This window comes from Haliaeetus albicilla, chromosome 22 (genome assembly GCF_947461875.1).
Source record: "Haliaeetus albicilla chromosome 22, bHalAlb1.1, whole genome shotgun sequence".
NCBI classification, from domain to species: Eukaryota; Metazoa; Chordata; class Aves; order Accipitriformes; family Accipitridae; genus Haliaeetus; species Haliaeetus albicilla.
The window spans coordinates 22,203,088-22,219,934 of NC_091504.1; the positions used below are offsets into that span (position 1 = coordinate 22,203,088).

At 43.5% G+C, this 16,847-nt stretch overlaps 1 protein-coding gene across 5 annotated transcripts in view; it reads right to left on the reverse strand.

Annotated features, from left to right (window-relative positions):
* Positions 1-16,847, reverse strand: part of RNF216 (ring finger protein 216) — an 82,638-nt gene that overhangs the window by 50,643 nt on the left and 15,148 nt on the right. For all 5 annotated transcript variants that reach the window (XM_069810338.1, XM_069810339.1, XM_069810342.1 and 2 more), the window contains exons 2-13: positions 15,547-15,675; positions 14,243-14,376; positions 12,297-13,154; positions 10,385-10,461; positions 6,575-6,677; positions 5,497-5,661; positions 4,329-4,443; positions 3,903-4,042; positions 2,910-2,960; positions 1,757-1,894; positions 598-746; positions 60-138 (exon numbers count right to left, since the gene is read on the reverse strand). In XM_069810338.1, the coding sequence (XP_069666439.1) occupies positions 60-138; positions 598-746; positions 1,757-1,894; positions 2,910-2,960; positions 3,903-4,042; positions 4,329-4,443; positions 5,497-5,661; positions 6,575-6,677; positions 10,385-10,461; positions 12,297-13,154; positions 14,243-14,376; positions 15,547-15,613 (2,076 nt within the window). In that variant the 5' untranslated portion in view covers positions 15,614-15,675. The remainder of the gene's footprint in view (positions 1-59; positions 139-597; positions 747-1,756; positions 1,895-2,909; positions 2,961-3,902; positions 4,043-4,328; positions 4,444-5,496; positions 5,662-6,574; positions 6,678-10,384; positions 10,462-12,296; positions 13,155-14,242; positions 14,377-15,546; positions 15,676-16,847) is intronic.

Sequence of the window (16,847 nt, forward strand, 5' to 3'; positions counted from 1 at the left end):
CCAGCTCTCCTGCCCAATACTTCAGGAAAGACCAAATGGCAAAGTATTCCCCCAATTACCTTTCTGCAGCGGGGATTAGGGCAGCTGAACCGCTTCACATCGCTGTCCAGTAGAGCTGGGAAGTTACAGAATGGACACCTGTAGCCCATAATAAGACACCATTAATGCAGAGCACCAAACATATCTTTGCTGAAAGCAGATTTAGTCAAATAGGTATGTGGTAGTTAATAAGGCTGCCAACCAAACACCTGCCACCAGGATGTGCTGACTACTGCCTTTTTGCTCATATTTCTTCGATCACTTCCCTGTTTGCAATCAAAATATTATATGCTCAGCACTGCTTTTGACCATGTAAGTTACAGGATCAGCACAGAGCTGGCAAGCAAGTGTTGGGGGACACAAGACTACTGAATTTTAATCTGCTCCTAGTCAAAGGCAGATCAACCTGAATAAAAACAGATCTGGGAAGGCAGAAGCCTGAATTTATAATACAGCTCTTTGAAAGCTACCTATCTCATAGTCAGCACACATTTACGGTTTCAGGGAACAATTTTCTACAACAGTAAGTGCGGTCTGCATCCTCTGCTGGACACTTACCTGACAAGCTCATCTGCACAGGCAGCAGCCACCTCCTCCTCAGCTTTCCGCTCATAGTATTTACAGAGGATGTTCTCTGGAAGCACTTTCTCCAGCTCGCTGGTGGGGAATGAACACGTGCAACTGCCTTCCATGCAGCTGAGCTCTGACTAGGGTTGGAAGGAGAGAGCTCAGGTTTAGTATGATACTAGCAAAAAGCAATACTCAGTACCCAGAACATTTCCAAACAAACCAGTGCAGAGCCTTGCTTAGAGAGACTAGAACTTAAGTCAGCAGATGACTGCCAGAAAATGGGTTTACTATGGAAGAACAAGACTAGTTAAACGGATCAGGCCTCAAACACACAGTGGGCACGAAGGTGCTGTTGATAGCTGGGATCACAGTTCACTCTCTCCAAGTCCACTGTGACCACACAGCAGCCCGTTATTACTGTACAGTCTCTGCTGAGAACTAGCACTCTGCTCACAAACAGCATGTTGTATTCTTGTCAATACAGTCATATAAAAATACAGCTGCCAGTTTATGTTTACATGAAATATAGGTCACAGAGTACAACAGCATCCCACAATTTGATCATCATACCTCGAGGCAAAGGAGCATGCACACCTCAGAGCAGGTTAATGACTTGTTTATAGCTCAGCTAAGTTCCAGGATAATTGCTAGCTAAATTGCAGACCAAGAAGGTTAGTAGTATCATAGAGGAACCAACTCCCAAATTAAGTTGGGATCACAGTGATATTGTGAAGGACAAATACTCTTAGCTAGGAGGAGACTGGCCAAGTCAGAGACAGGAGTGCGTTCTCTGTGCAGATACCATTGGTTTAAGTAGAAAATAAAAAACAGACAAGTGCAAGTTATTGTTGTTACTACGAATGCTGTAGAAGGTTTTCCTAATAATCCAAGTTGCTAAGCACAGAGCACAGAAGACGAGGTTAACAAAACTGAAATCCTGTTCAGCAAAGATCCCATTGTGGAGTTGTTGGCTTCACTTGATGGTGAGACCGACTTGTTGGATTTGGATTTCAGGACACAATTCCATGCAAATATTTCCTGGGAAATGCAGTTAGATCCGATTTAAGCAGACAACATTACACAAACAGCAATGTGATCTCCCAGTAGCAGTTCACCCATTTTCCCCTCACAGTTGGGAAATTCTTACCTTCCCAGAACCAAAGACTGCCTCCTGAGCATATTTAATTAGGCACTCCTTGCAGAACAAGTGACCATCGGCACACTGAGTTAGCTCTTCAAACGCAAACTCCCCATAACAGCAGCGGCATTCTATCATCTGACCATCCTGCAGCCATAAACAGAGGTATTAGCATCATCATCAAAACATTGACAGCTATAGCAACACACAGACACATATGACTGCAAGCCATAAACAATGCCAGCAATAATTCTAAAAAAGAGCAACAGATATCCACCATTCCACTAGATATCCTATTTGGTGGTCAAAACTCACTAAGCACAACCAGAAACTCAGTTTTAAGTAACTTAATATCTACATGTCCTGCTTGACAGGTTCCAAAAAGCTACAGAACACATGGTGTTTAATAATTCTTAGCTCACAAGCAGAAAAGCATCTTGGGTTTGGGAAGCTGCAATCGCAGGGAAGCAGCAGAGAGTACACACCATTCATACGGAGAAAACCAAGCTTCAGATCTGTTGCCTTCTAAAGAAAGATTTACCCCTCTGCCTGGAGAGACCTTATCTTGGCCTCTTCATTGCAGGGGTGGAGAAGCTTGCCACTGTTGAAAAGTAAGTATGCCCACTTCTTCGAAGGTCCAACATGTTCTCCAAAGTTTGAAGAGAAATGGGCGTTGACAACAAAGGTAATCCACAGCTGCTGAACCGATGTCTAACTTTTCTCTCTTTGTTTAAAGGGAAAGACCTGGTTTTCAGGTTTTTAGAGTCCTTTCTGCAAATTACGAAGGCCTTTCCACTGGCAGAGCTCCAACAACAGCAAATCTGTTTTAAACAGCCATAATGGTGGTAGCAAGAGCAAACCTGGTACTATTCTATTGCAATGTTTGTTCTGGCCAGTAAAGATACAAGCAGCAGCTGACTGAATTACTACAGATCATTACATGCATCAATACTGTCTTGCTGGACTGAGCTCTCGTCTACCTTTTCTAAAAGCCAGCCAACACACACTGTGCAGGTTTTGCCAGCTCAGCAAAAGCAGAGCAGTGCAAATGCAGCTTCAGAGAAGCTCCATTCCAGAAGCCAAAAGAGTCTGTGAAGTAGTTAAGTGCAAAACAGTGTCTATGCATAAGCAGAACTCAACGGACCACATTATAGATACTGACCTTCTGATACTGCTCCTCATTCATCTGCAGAGCAAGGAGAAAGTCTGCATGCTGTAAGAGAGACATGTGCATCTGTGTTTACAGAATAGATAAAGCAATTTTCCAGCCTCTACACTCCTTTACATTATCTCAGGACTTACAAACCACCATAAAAGGCTCACTGTCTGCTTACAACATCACTCAGCCCATCCTTCCAATCCATTAAGCTATTTATGATTCAGCTAAAACAGATGGGAGAAGCAAAGGCAGCAAGAACAAAGAACCGAATTCTGTATTATGGAGGGCTGCTGGTTCAGGTTTCCATGGGCAGAGATGATCTCACCCAATGCACCCCTCCAGAGAAAGCCCCAAGAACATTAGCTTTGTGTTTAAAAGGAGACACTATCCATCTGCCTAAGAGGCAAGGATCATTAAGAAGCTACTTTAGAAAGGACCGTAGGTGCAGAGCTGTGAATTCAGTCTTTCCTCAGACTACAAGGGGAAGACAACACACCAGTGGGTGTTGCAGGGTTCTGCTTCGAAACACCTGGTCCTCAGCACAGGACAAGACGTTCCGGAGACTGCCAACTTGCGGAAGGCAGAGTGAGTGGACAGACTGCCTTGGGCCTGGTCATTATTCACCACCAACAGTGAGCTGCAATTACAAGCCCTAAAGCAGCAGAGAAGCCTGCTAACAATTAGAGGAACAATTAATTAGTAGAGATCTTACTATTTTGTAGCAAAAAAGGTCTAGAACAGTGTTTGCAAAAGTAGCAGCTATATATTTAAGTAAATATGATACTCCGTGCTTGGTTTTTTTCCTTCAAAAATGAGTTACTTAGGAAGAGTTATACAAGTTAACAGGTAGTAAAGGGGCAAAGGTAGTCAGTTATTCAACATTTTGTTCAGCGTTTGAATTTCTTTTAAGAGGCAGATTTCCATGTTTAGGGCCAAGACCTCTACAGTAGCTGAAGTCGTTTGCACCACAAGATCAAAACAGCTCCTACCACTCACCTCTGCCATCTCTTTAACTTTCTGCTCATAGAATTCCTGCTCCAGTAGCACCGGTGGGAGAAGAGAGAGCTTGTCGTAGGACCTCCAGTGTCGTCTCTTATTCTCCAGGAAGAACATGCGCTTCTCAATTTTCACATCCCCTAAAGCAGAGTTAAAGGCACAATGAAATGGGATGCGGCAGCCAGAACAAAGCTTAAATCCTTCTTCCTCCACACACCACCAGCTGCATAACTTCAGCATCTCCAACAGCATTGTACCAAGCAGTGGTACTAATGAAGAATATCTCCAAAATAGATACCAGACAGTGACAGAAACATAGCTGTTCTGGGACCACATCCCTTTTCAAGAACAGTACCCTTCTGCTGCAAGCCAGTTCTGCTTACAATAACAATGCAGAGACCACGATACATACAGCTTGGTATTTACCTTGCTCAAATTTGAAGTCTATATATGAATACTGATTCATTTCTTTCCTCCTTTTTCGTTTCCCGCTGGTTTCGGGAGACAGCTCCTGCCATTTTTTGATAGCATCTGAAAAGGCCTAGAAAACAACATACAGACTTAAATCCTGTCTGTTCCTGGAAGAAAGCAGAAGCACATACTTCAAATTGAAGCACAGTACAAACATGCACATAAGACTGATCCAAAACCGGAAAGCCAAACACCCCATATAGAGGCAAGTATATCTCTTTCCTTTACTCACCTTGTTGCTTTATCTACTCATAAAGCAATCATTCCATGAAAAAAAAAAAAAAAAAAAAAAGTTAAATGATACTTCAACAACACCTCAGCTATTAGTTCTAATACAGCTGGTGTCCACTCTGATGCAACAGAGCTGGTTTGGCTTTTTTTTTTTGTTGGGTTTGGTTTTTTATTTAAAAAAAAAAAACCAAACAAACCAAAACCAAAACAACAAAACAAACCAAAGCTGAAATACTCAGTGCTCAATCAAGCAAATGAAGAGAGAAGGAGGTTTGGCTTTAGTTAAGTCCTGGAATAACGGAGAAAGAAGCTCATGCAAGAGGAGCATATCAGAGGAGTAGATCCAAGTCAAAAGCTTGAAGCCACATTTACATCCAGTTTCTTGATACTTAAAACAAGTGTCTTTGCAGCTCCATTACAGTGAAACTCTTTTACAAGGAATATAGGACTCATTCCACAAGTCATAATAAGAAGAGACAGGACAGCAAGAGCTGGGCTTCTTCTCAATTACATGCAGTCAGTTAACTAATAGCAGCAGTTAAATGTTTTAAGATTTAGCTAAATGTCTAGGCTTTATTGGCAATTATACCGCACTTCAGTGGCAACGTACAGGAACACTTCTCAGTTTAATGCATCGCCTACCATCAACTAGCTAGTGTTTCCCCAGTTCTCCTATTAGAGAAAAGTAAAAACTTCCTGCAGCATGCTGTCTGGCCAATAAATTTTGCAAGTCTACTAAATGGATTAATACTTCTTAAAAGGAAAGGAAGATTATTAAAAAAGCCCATAACCACACACTAGCAGATGGTATAGTAAAGCAAAAGACATCACGCTGCTCTCTGCAGACACAGGAGATAACCCTAAGAAAGAAAACAGACTTGAACTGGAGAACCTTTCGCGTGATTGCATAGTGTCCCTTGAGTTCATGTAGTGCCCACTTAATGTCTTGGCTGCTCAGCATTTTGAAGTCTGCCATAAGGAGGTCAGCTGCCTGAATAAAGCACCGCTGATCAAGTGGGGCAAGTTTGGAAAAGTCGAAGTAGTCCACTTTAGGCACCTAAGGAGAAAATGCAAAAGATATAAAAAGGCTGCTATAAATACACACTTGTGAACACCCCAAACCACTCCTTCAGTGATCAGGACCTTCTGCAAGACCACCCAAAATTCAGGTTACACGGCACCCAGTTCTGAGCACCTGTCTAAGCATCAGCTTAGAGCACAGCGGGGGTGTGAAGCCTACTGGTCTATGCACTTGGGCGGGTAACCTGCCCTGAGCTGCACCACACTGCAGCTCTGCTCCTAGCCACGTAGTTTAAAGCCATTGTGCATGGCTGCACGGGACAGCAAGGAGAGGATACATTTAGGTTACTATAAAGAGTGAACAACTTTATTGGTTCGAGGTTGAGAGACGCTTCCAAGAGTAGAAAGAGGTATTCAACATTTCTCTCTCTCACGCCACACACAGCTATTTCAATATACTCAAAGCAGCTCAGAGAGAATTTTTTGTCAACGGGTCTTTAAAAAAAAAAAAAAAATTCAAGCAGCTGCAGGGAGATTTCCAGTTTGGATGCTGAAAGGCAATATCTAAAGGCCACACAAGAGAGACCTGAGGGCCAAGTCTACTTCATGTGACAGACCGACTATGGAATTCTCATATCAGTTATCAAAATGAACACTTCAGACAGGATAGCTGACAGGCAGGTAGGGCAGAGGGTCTCACTGAATGCAAAAGAGAAGACACGGTTCAGCTATGCAACAGCAAAACAGGAAAGTCTTGGAAATCATCTTGCAAGCAATTAACTATTGCTATTTAACAGCCTCTTAAACGCACCCAGAGGCCTCCTATGAAAGTATGGCTCAACCAAGCACTCTACAAATACGCACTAACAGAACCAGACATCCTAAGGTCCACTCAGGTTGAACAGACTGGATGAGAGGCATGCTGTAGGCGAGGATACTCTCTCACTTGCCTTTGTCTCATCTTGGCTGGCGAGCAGGCTGCTGCTGGGATTTAAAACCACTCTGCCTTCCTTCTTTGGGTAATCTGGATTTTCCAGAAGAAAGTTACAAAGTCTGAAAAGATAAATATAGTTACTTCAGGGTTTGGGAGCTCAGGTTCATTCCTTGCTTGTCCAATTTTTTAGTATCTTATAATTATGAGGCTAGGCAGGCAAGTCACAGACTGCCCTGTAAGAAGCAAGGGAAGTCCTAGACTAGAGCAAACTGCAAGTAAATGAGAATTAAGTAAATAATGATCAGCTGCATGACTGCAGAAGGAAAAGCAAATAGATTTGCCTTTCCCACAATTGCATTTACATACATGAAGCTTGTATGGGTGAGCTACTAACCAACCTACATCTCTCCATGCCAGAGGTGAACAATCAGGCTTACCTCCCCACTCACATCCACAAGTAAAACCATGTGAAGTGGCACCTCCTTTGAGCACATGTCAAATGCTACACAACTAAGAGTTAAGGTATACTAACTTTCTGCTACTCTGGAATTAACATTATGAAGACCATACAGGAAAGAACAGTCACAGCATTAGCAGCAGTAATTGAAATCTAGCTGTCATCTCCTGCGGCTAACACAAATGCGTCTATGGAAAAAGAAGCATACAAACCCCTACAAAACCCGTGAAAGGTTGATGTATTCCTCAACAAAAGATTACAGATTCAAATTTGAATTAAAGCCTCCAGTCTCGATCTACTTTCATGTTAGAGCAGACACAGCAACTTGTTTAAACTGTGTTTACATACAATATGTACTCTGAATAGAGGTTTCATTGTAATAAAGCTTGAAATCACACCAGCATTGTCCAGCTTCCACTAGAAATTGGTCTAGTGAGAACAGCATTTAGAAAATAATCACTAAATAATTGCAGAAAAAATTGCATACTAGCCTGTAAATGCAGCATACCTGAGATCCCATCACAAACAATCATAACTGTCAGGTAGATTTAGTTTAACTGAGTATTTCAGCTTAGAAAAGACTCTAGCAAGTAGTTTCAGAATACCCAGTTGCTGGAGATCCACAAGTACTTCAGAAGCCCTTTCAAAAGGGAAGCTTGTTGTAGGCTGTCTGAATCAGACTTTCACAGTTTATTCTCAACCACTACTAACCAGCTGTGCTAGCTGGATCAAGTAATATAAGCTGTTCCTCAGTTTCCCCAGCTGTAGAGTAATATCCTTCTGAAAGGAGCTAGGACAAGCAATTAACATTTGTAAAACTTTTTGAACAAGAAGGTGCTAGGTTGCAGCAAAGACATAATTGCAGCTAATTTACATTCCTGATGTCAGAAATCAGTCCCTAATTAAGAAATCTGAACTGGCTTGAAGCATTAACCCACTATCAAGGCATGATTACTTTAGCCCTGCTTTCACATTCAAAGCAGAGGCATTTCTTTTTGTTTAATCAGGTATTGACATATTGAGCCAGAAGCTTTTGACTGAGTGTGAATGCTTCTGCACACAAAAGCTGAATAGATGATACCCTGCTAAGAGGAGCTCCCACATCTTATCTTTCAGGACAGTTGAAAGTTTTAAGGCAATCATTTCAGAAAAACAACAAAATATCTTGGCACTGAGCATTTAATAGCTTCCAGCCCTACCCCCATCCCTTTGTAAAAGATAACTGTTTTAATCCAACAAAACAGAAACTTCAAGGAGCTCAAATCACTGCAGCTCAAACGCAAGGGTTTCAGCTGGGGCACAGTCAGAATACATTTGAACTTTTCTGCATGTTGCCATTTCAATGCTCAGGATTTTCAGAGATGTTAACCTTCAGTGTCTGACAATTAGTTAAGTGGGTCCCAGCGCGCAATGCACGCACACTTGCAGCACTGTTCATTAATATCTGCACCACAGGACACAGAGCCAGTTAAAAGCCTCATCCCTGCCCAAACCCAGCCACCCTTATTTATTATATTTCAAGCCTGATTCAGCTTGACATACCATGGAGATCAAAGAGACCCTGCCAGCGAGGCTGACCAGTGCTTTGACCCGTTTGTTCTCATACAAAAGATGCAGTGACAACTCAAAAGATAGTTTGGTTAAAGGAATAAAAATATGGAGAAGAAATCTTTATCATCCAGTAAGTGGGTAACGCACCGCTGAGCAGACACTGTAGATGGCCTACAGGGAAGCCTGTAAGCACCTTTTCATCTCACTGGGTCTGTGGCACACAATAGGAGAGAAGAGATTTCGGGAGCAAAAAGGGAAGGAACACATTAAGACTGATAGAAGCCGATACTGAGATTTAATTCTATCAGGCTTCACTAAATCCCCGCAGGACACAATGACGAGTTTTTTCACACAATCTGCAAGAGGGTCCTGCAGCCAGATGCCCAACTTCAACAGCCCAATTGCCCCAAGGAATGGCCCTACTGGTCTTCTACACTCCCAACACAACCATCCACGCCGAGGTGCACAAAGTATGCAGTGCGGGCACCTGAAAGCTGCTCTCATGCTGACCACGTCACCACTGCAGGGACAGCACTTTCGAAAGACAAGAAAGAAGTTACAGCCTGATGACTTTCTAACCAAGAAGCCCTACTTTGGAGACATGACTTCATAACACAGGCAAAGGCAGCAGAAGAGGAAATCTATGCCCAACGGATGGGATCATCCTTAGTTCCTTGCCAGTTAACTTATTTATGGTCCAATAACTAATTCTAAGCCTCACGCATTTGAATGCTGCTTAATTAGTGCCCTAGTTAACTGGAAAGGGCATTGGATTCATACAAGATAGAGCGAATACTCTGGCAACCAACACCTATTCTTCATTCTTGTATCACATAATAACTAGTTTCAACATGTTTGAGATAGCAGTGACAGCTGCAGAGAGGGAGAAAGAGAGAGGGGCCACCTAGTATCAGACAAGTCACAAGTGATTTACTTCAAACCACTTTCCCCTCTGTGTTGCTGGTGCCAACACACGCAATCCTTCACTCTTCAGCTGTGCAAGCTTCACCCAAAAGGGCAAGGACATGATGCAACTTATCGATAAGGTTAATGACTTTTTTTAAACTTTTGATTCTAACATGACTCCCAGAGATATCAAGCACGATGAACACCAAGGTATTCTTGAGCTGCTAACACAATTGGGAAATCAACAGTCCTCAGGCTGATTTTCCACTCCTTTTACTTCCCTTCTTGGCTCATGTTTCTGCTCAGTTTGACCAAAATCAGTCCCTTGACAGATATCTAGAAACAATCCTACCAGCCCCTAAATGTGTTTGCTCTATTCTATCTGCAACAAGCGATGTGAGAGAACTCAAACAGTACCACTACTGCTTGATTAAGTAAAGGGCATAAAAGCCAACATCATGACACTAAATAAGGGAGTCCAGATCAGGTCAGCTTTACCTGGAAAAAGCCAGTGAAATGAAGAGGTAGGAAACTCTTTCCTCCAACTCAAAACTCACCAACCCACCTTCATACTATATTTTATAGAATTCATCTCAACACCTTAATCCTGACACTCACCCTTTTTAAGAACCCTAGTAACAGTTAAGAGGAAATGATATGTAATATCTTTAAATGAACAAATTATCTTAAAAGCAGAGAAGTTACAGCACAACACCAGAATTAGAGAGGATTTAAGAAAAGCTCTATCAGAAGAAAAAAAAAATAATACTCTGCTCTTTGGCACTATCGACGCAGTGCTGACTCCCAGCCTGGATATGCTCTAGAACAGCATCATTAGTGGGTAGGGAAATGGAAGCGTGACTGCAGCCAGACTGTTGTATGATACACCCTAGCTCTTAGATCTGTACTTACACATTTAAGTCATAGCAGTTCTTGATACTGATTAGCTCTTCAATATATTCCTTCTTCACATCTGGGAATCTTGCTTCCTACAGTAGGAAAAGCTAAAGGTTACATAGGTATTAGAGGAGCTGCGTAGCACAACCTAGCAATGGCACCAAAGACAGAGATTTATAGGTAATTATCTAGCACGCTCCTGAGACAAGGGCCAAAATGGATTTCAAGAGACCATTTATATCCATCCAGCCTGGATACTGCAAGCTGCTGGCTTTCTTTTGCTCCACAGGATGATTGCTAACAGCTCTTTTTCACAAAAAGAGTATGGGTACTGATGTGAATGGCCATAAGCAGCTGGCCTAACGAGTGATTCAGGCTGGATGGAAAGAGGCAAGGCACATAGGTATGATCTACAACACAAGAAAAGCTAATATTTACCTTCAGACAGAAGACTAAGGAGTTCCAGATCATGTGCTGAAATACAACATTCCAAAGCAAAAGAAAAAAAAACCAAAAAATACACATACCCACCCAAAGCACCCAGACACACTAGCAACGAGATCAGAACAGACAACAAACCTTTACTGGCACTTCTGTGAAAGCTCTCCCAGCATTAGCCACATAGCAAAGAGCACCCCTTGCTGCTCTCTCTTGTTGGGTTGCTGTACAGGTACTGCAATCAATTCCACCAGATGATATTTTGCTTTGCAAGACTGGACTGGTCAGGGTTGTCAAGCAACCCTGAAAATGCAAGAGTTTCTACTTATCCATCTCAAAAGCAAGTCACTGATCAACAAGGTCTTACTTGGAAAGAACTGAATTTTGTTGGACTGCTACTTAAAGAATATTTTCCTCAATCCCAGTTTTCACAAATAGAATCAGATATGGGATGGGGAGGGAAGACTTGGAGAGGATGGGGGTGGTGGTGTAAGATACAGATACAGTAAAATACGCTTGTTTGCAAAAAAGCATTCCGTAAGGCATCAAGAGAGACCCTTCCTCCTACCAAAGGGAGGAGTGTGCATTGGAATGGAAAACATTAGACATTAGAAAAATTGGACCACTACATAAAAACATTAGACCACTTTTTTTTTTTAAATATTATTAAATATACACCATGTTACCGAAGCTGCTGAACATACCAAAGGTTAAGGAGTACCATCCTTGGTGGTTTGGCTCTTGTAGCTAGTGCCCCTCATGCTAAGCTTCACACACAGAGTCAGAAAGGAGCGCATGGAGTTAACATACACAAGTCTTCATGCTGCTTATCCAGTAAACCCTCAGTGCTACTGCTTGGAAATCCACACTGCAAGGGCAACCATTACCCCTGACCACCATGGTGGCTTTAACATGGCCATGGACCAAACTACTTTAGAAGAGCCAGCTGAAAGCAGCCAAGGCTAGCAGCCATGTCTCTAAGGCTTCTCTACCCCACCCTCTACCCCTCTGCCAATGTTTACTGTCTCAGTTTTGCTCATTTAGCTCTACATCCATTCCTAAACCAGCTCTACAGAGTTGGGTTAGGAACCAGCCAGACAAAAACAAACTAGCAGAACTGAGAGGGCAGTAGCCTTTAAGGGAACAGACCCATGTTATTTCACCTCACTGTGCCCCTGAGACCCTGCAATCAGTTCTGCTAAATCTCTCTGGCTGAGAGCCCATCCCAAGCCAAACAGCGCCTTCAAGATTCGCATCGTCTCACTGCTTCTGCCATAGTGCTGGGGTTAGTCTTTCAAACCAAACTTTCCCAAGACAGTTCACTGCATGCTCCTCACTGGCGCATAGCTGAGTCTCAGCCAAAACAAGGAGGATTTGCAGCTGAAGTCAATAGGGCTGTGCTTTCAGCATGTGAAACACTACACACCTTGAAAAACCTGTCTGAAAATAACAAGCACACAGAAGGCAAACAAGCCCTGGGAATACTTACTGTCTCTCTGATGAGCAGTGCAGTGGGGTCTTGGTCCTGCCCAGCAGCTCCTTGTTCTGGCACATTACCAGAGCCAACTTCGTGAGAGCCCTGTGCAGGGAATGCTGGACCTGGCTGTTCATTGTCTATAGCTGCCAGCTGACCCGTTTCTTCTGGTGGATGCGCTGGCTGGGGTGAAGCAGGACCTGGAATCCCATCCTGCTGTGGTTCAGGTCGGGGGAAGGCTGGCCCAGGAGCCTCCTCTCCATATGCCCTCAAAGATCCTGGGTCTGCTTCAGGCTGCCCTTGCTGAGGAGCACAACCATTTACCACAGCATGTGGCTCATCTTCCAACGTCTGGAAGTATGGGTGATCCAGCTGGCTGTTTTTGTGGATCTCCTGGTCTGCGGTAGGTGCAACAGCTGTTCCTCCGAGGTTTTGCTCTGGCTCCAAGTCCTGTCCTTGCCATCCCTGGGCTTCTACCTTTTCTTCCTGTTGTGGTGGAAGGTCCGCATTCTCCAGACTAATGATTTCTCTGTTAACAGCAGGCTGTGGACTCGTCTTTATTGCTGGAAGCAAACTTGGGCCAGGCTCCTCGTTACTTCTAAGTTCAAACCTGGGGCCATTAAGCTCAGATGGTCCGGGCTGCTGCAAGGCAAAGTTCATATTCTCATCCCTGCTCGGTCCAGCACTGCTTTCCACCATGTGATTATTCTGGTCTCCCTGGCACAGCGGAGTTGAGATCTCATCTTGCAGATATGTGCTCCTCAAGGGCTCGACAGCACTTTTAGATCCTCCTTCTCCCACAGTGTTTGCACCCTGCCATTGAGCAGCAGGTCTGATGACATTGGGACGCAGAAGCTGCTGATGCTTTGGGGTCTAAAAAGAAGACAGACAAGAGTAAGTAGTTCTTGTCTGCATGTCAGAATCCTTGCTCCAGATGATCTTTTGCATCTAATCAAATTTCTGATGGGAAGCAGATGAAAGGTCTGTTTAGCAAGGTGCTTAATAAGGCATAAAACTGCAACCCACCTATCTTTGTTTCACCAAACTCCATCCTCAGTCTGTCCCCAGGTAGTAAGAGAACATTTGGCACAATTTGGGGACGCACAGGACTTTCAGACTGGAATAGTTTCCTGAGCTCACCTCAGTCCCCACTTCCCTCCCAGTAAAACAGTCTGGGAAGGAGGAACTAACTGATGGCATATTTGCATTCTCACCAGTTTATTTAAACAGGCAGGAACCAAAGCTCAAAACATTAATCTCTGGCCTTGTCCTTGCCTCTGGCAGACAGACTGCTGTATGCCAACAGAGTCTGAATATTCTCTGCTACTGTTTTCAACTAAGAAACAGAAAGGTCAGCTTCACAACCCATTTTCTCAATGCCTCTGGTTACTTTAACAGAAAAGTGGAATATATTCTTAATATAGCTTAGATATGAAATAAGACATTTAAAATAATCAGGGCAGGCTAAAGACTTTGGCCCTCCTCAATGTGACTGCCGGTGCCAGTGGAAAGAGATTTATCAGGTGGGCTGGCTTTGTGAAACCGCAAAAATTTAAGTGCCTGCCACAGCCCAACAAGAATCCAAATAACATAGAGGAATATAAAGCATACAAGGTCAAACAACGCATGTTTTGAAAAACTGCCTTCTAAGGAATATCAAGTCCTCTTACAAAGCACTCCACCATTCTGGATTTCTATAGACAACTTTATGGAAGCTACAGCCTTTAAGTAGAACTTTAACTACAATGCAGTTTAACAGCCTTGTTCTCCCCTCCTGTGCCCAAAATATGATTAAACACTTAAAGTCAGCAAAATGCCATCATTTCAACATGCATTTCAGACATCCTAAGTAAATTACTGTAACCAGACATGACTCTCAAAGGAATGCATCAGATATTTGCACAAGAGCTGGCTATAAAGGCCATGAATAAAGCAGGGCAAGCATAAGAATGAAAAATTACCTCTGCCAAGATGACTACATCATCGTCATCTTCCTCACGCTGCTGCTCTGCTGGCATTTCCAGCAACAAAGGTAATTCTTCGTCTGAGGAATCTGATATCATGATAAGACCTTCGTCCCTGCGGTTTATCCAGTCTGTAGTAAAGTAAGTAAAGTTAGCTATTTGCTAAAGGTAAATAACTGAAATTACAGGACACAAGCACCGAAACATCTGAAAAAGCAATCTTTGCATTTGCATTGCAGCAACAGGGAAGAAGCGCTCAAAGGTCACTGGTTCCTCTCCAAGTTACTGTTACAGCCACTCCTACCTCCCTTGGCCCTCTGAGCAAAACACCTGCACAAAATGTAGCTCACTGCAACAGGCCATGCATGAAACAGTCACTGACACTTATGCAGATATTCTTCCATCCTAAACTTCAGCACGAGTCAAGTGGCTGCAAAAATTATTCTGGAAAGGCCACGTACAGAGTACTTCCTAATTTTTGCAGGGAAGTCCAGAACTTTCACTATCTCAGGGATGACACATTTTCTTTTATTAACGGAGAGATAAGGTTCCCTGTGCAATTCGGCCTCTTCTGAAAAAGTGTGACTTTGCAGGAGTACCTTATGCAAGACCGAGATAGGACCCCTAGCTGTGGGTGCAGAAGACATCCTGCTATTAGATGACAACCGTGTCCCTCACGGCTTGTCAAGAGTGGAATATAGATGCTACTGAACACAGCTGCTGAACGCAGGAGAGACATTCAAGCCAGAAACAGGGTTTCTGCACTGCAGAGACAGCATACAACCATGCTTTCCCTACAATTTGACACAACTTTTTTGCTCATGCTTTAGCATAAGTATTCATGAGTATTCATTTATCACCTTTCAGGCATACACAGAAAGCATCATTTTGAATTCCACTCTTGGAGGAACAGGTGCCATACATCCATACAGCCCTATGAGGATATAAATGCAGAGCCAGCCTCTTTCCTCTGAGGCCCTCAGAAGCGTGGAACACCATAAGCCCCTCAGATCTGCTGAAATACCTCTACATGGTGTTCTCAAGAAGTCAGCAATCTGCCTTAAGGCAGTACAACATGAGAAACAGAAGAGCCAAATATTTTGCATGTCTGCATAAAATGAAAGAATTTTCTGTAGGTGGCTGTGAAGTAAGTGTAACAGAGCAGTGTATGACATGCTAAACAGACCACTATCAGGTACCCATTAACAGCGCTCTTCCAAGTGTAGTATCTATGAATTCTGCTGCTTGTAAACCAAGTTCTACAAAGAGTGTTTTGGAAATATGCAGCAGTCAGTACTCACCTTTCCCTCTGTGACTACGGAAGCTGTTCAAGTTAATTACTTCTTCATTTCCACCTCTCTCTGCCATTTTAAACAGCTGTACTCAAAAGCATCAATGTCCACGCATGGCAGTCAGGCTCGCATGAGGAACTAGAAGACAAAATAAAAACAGGAGAGAGTTAGGCAAAGTCAGCAGAACCCTAATCAGGCTTTCCCAAGACTAAGCTGCTAGATCATTTTGGGGGTTCTCCTGGCTCTCCCAGCACAGTGTCTCCATGAGGATATTTTTCCATACCACCTTCTCAGTGCCTAAAAGCAGACATGTTTCTATGTTTCTGTTATCTTCTGTTCCGACAGTTAAGACAGCTGACTGAAGAGCGCAATCAGGCCCGAGAAGCCTCTCTAGAGAAGACACAAAGATGCTTATAGCTATGCAATCACAGAAAGAGGGTGGCAGGGGCAGGGGAGGAAAACACAACAAGATGTAATTTTGTCCGGCCAGGACTCAAACCTTCCACATATGTGGATCTTCTCCTGTTTCCAAGAAGTCAAAAACCTGATGCATCAACTCACACAGTGATGTTTCTGCCACCATCTACTGGTGAGAGGAGCAAAAGCCACTTGCCTGAGCTGCCACAGGGTAACACCACATCAGCCTCCACCTCAAGCGTACCAGTTGATGTCGTTACAACCATCGCCTGTCGCACTTAATGTCACAAGTGAGCCACACTGCTGAAATGGAGACACCAGCATCACACCCTGAATTCCCTTGTGTGCCGCCAAGCCAAGGCACAACTTCAGAGGGACCAGAGATGCTTTGAGCTCACTTCTACGACGAAGGAAGCTGCACCCCTGGCAGGGCAGTATATAAGCGTGTGTTTTGTGCCTGCACTGTGAACCAGCATGGGAACAAGTCACATTTAGAGCACACTTCCTTGCCACCATCTGCTATTTTAAAGAAGAGACTTTCATGATTTACGACACATTCCCTCCTCAATGAGGGTTTGGTACAAATTCCAGGATATGCCACCTGCTCTCAAACTGAAAAGAGACCGCAACAGGGATCAGGTTCCTTCACAGGACTGAGCTTTTGGGACTAAAATTTGCTACCCCCACCTGTTGTCAGAGAGGCACAATGAGCCGGCTGGAGGCTCCCAAACAGGATTAGGAGGTCAGAGGAATCACTGCAACCTGAACAGTAGGTTTCCATTTTATGCTCTATCAGCTTATAGCTCTCAATTCCTGCTATCACAGAGCAGCTGAATACATACGGGAATTCTGAGCACAATTTGATCACTGGAATGAGAAAGGAGGTCTTTTTA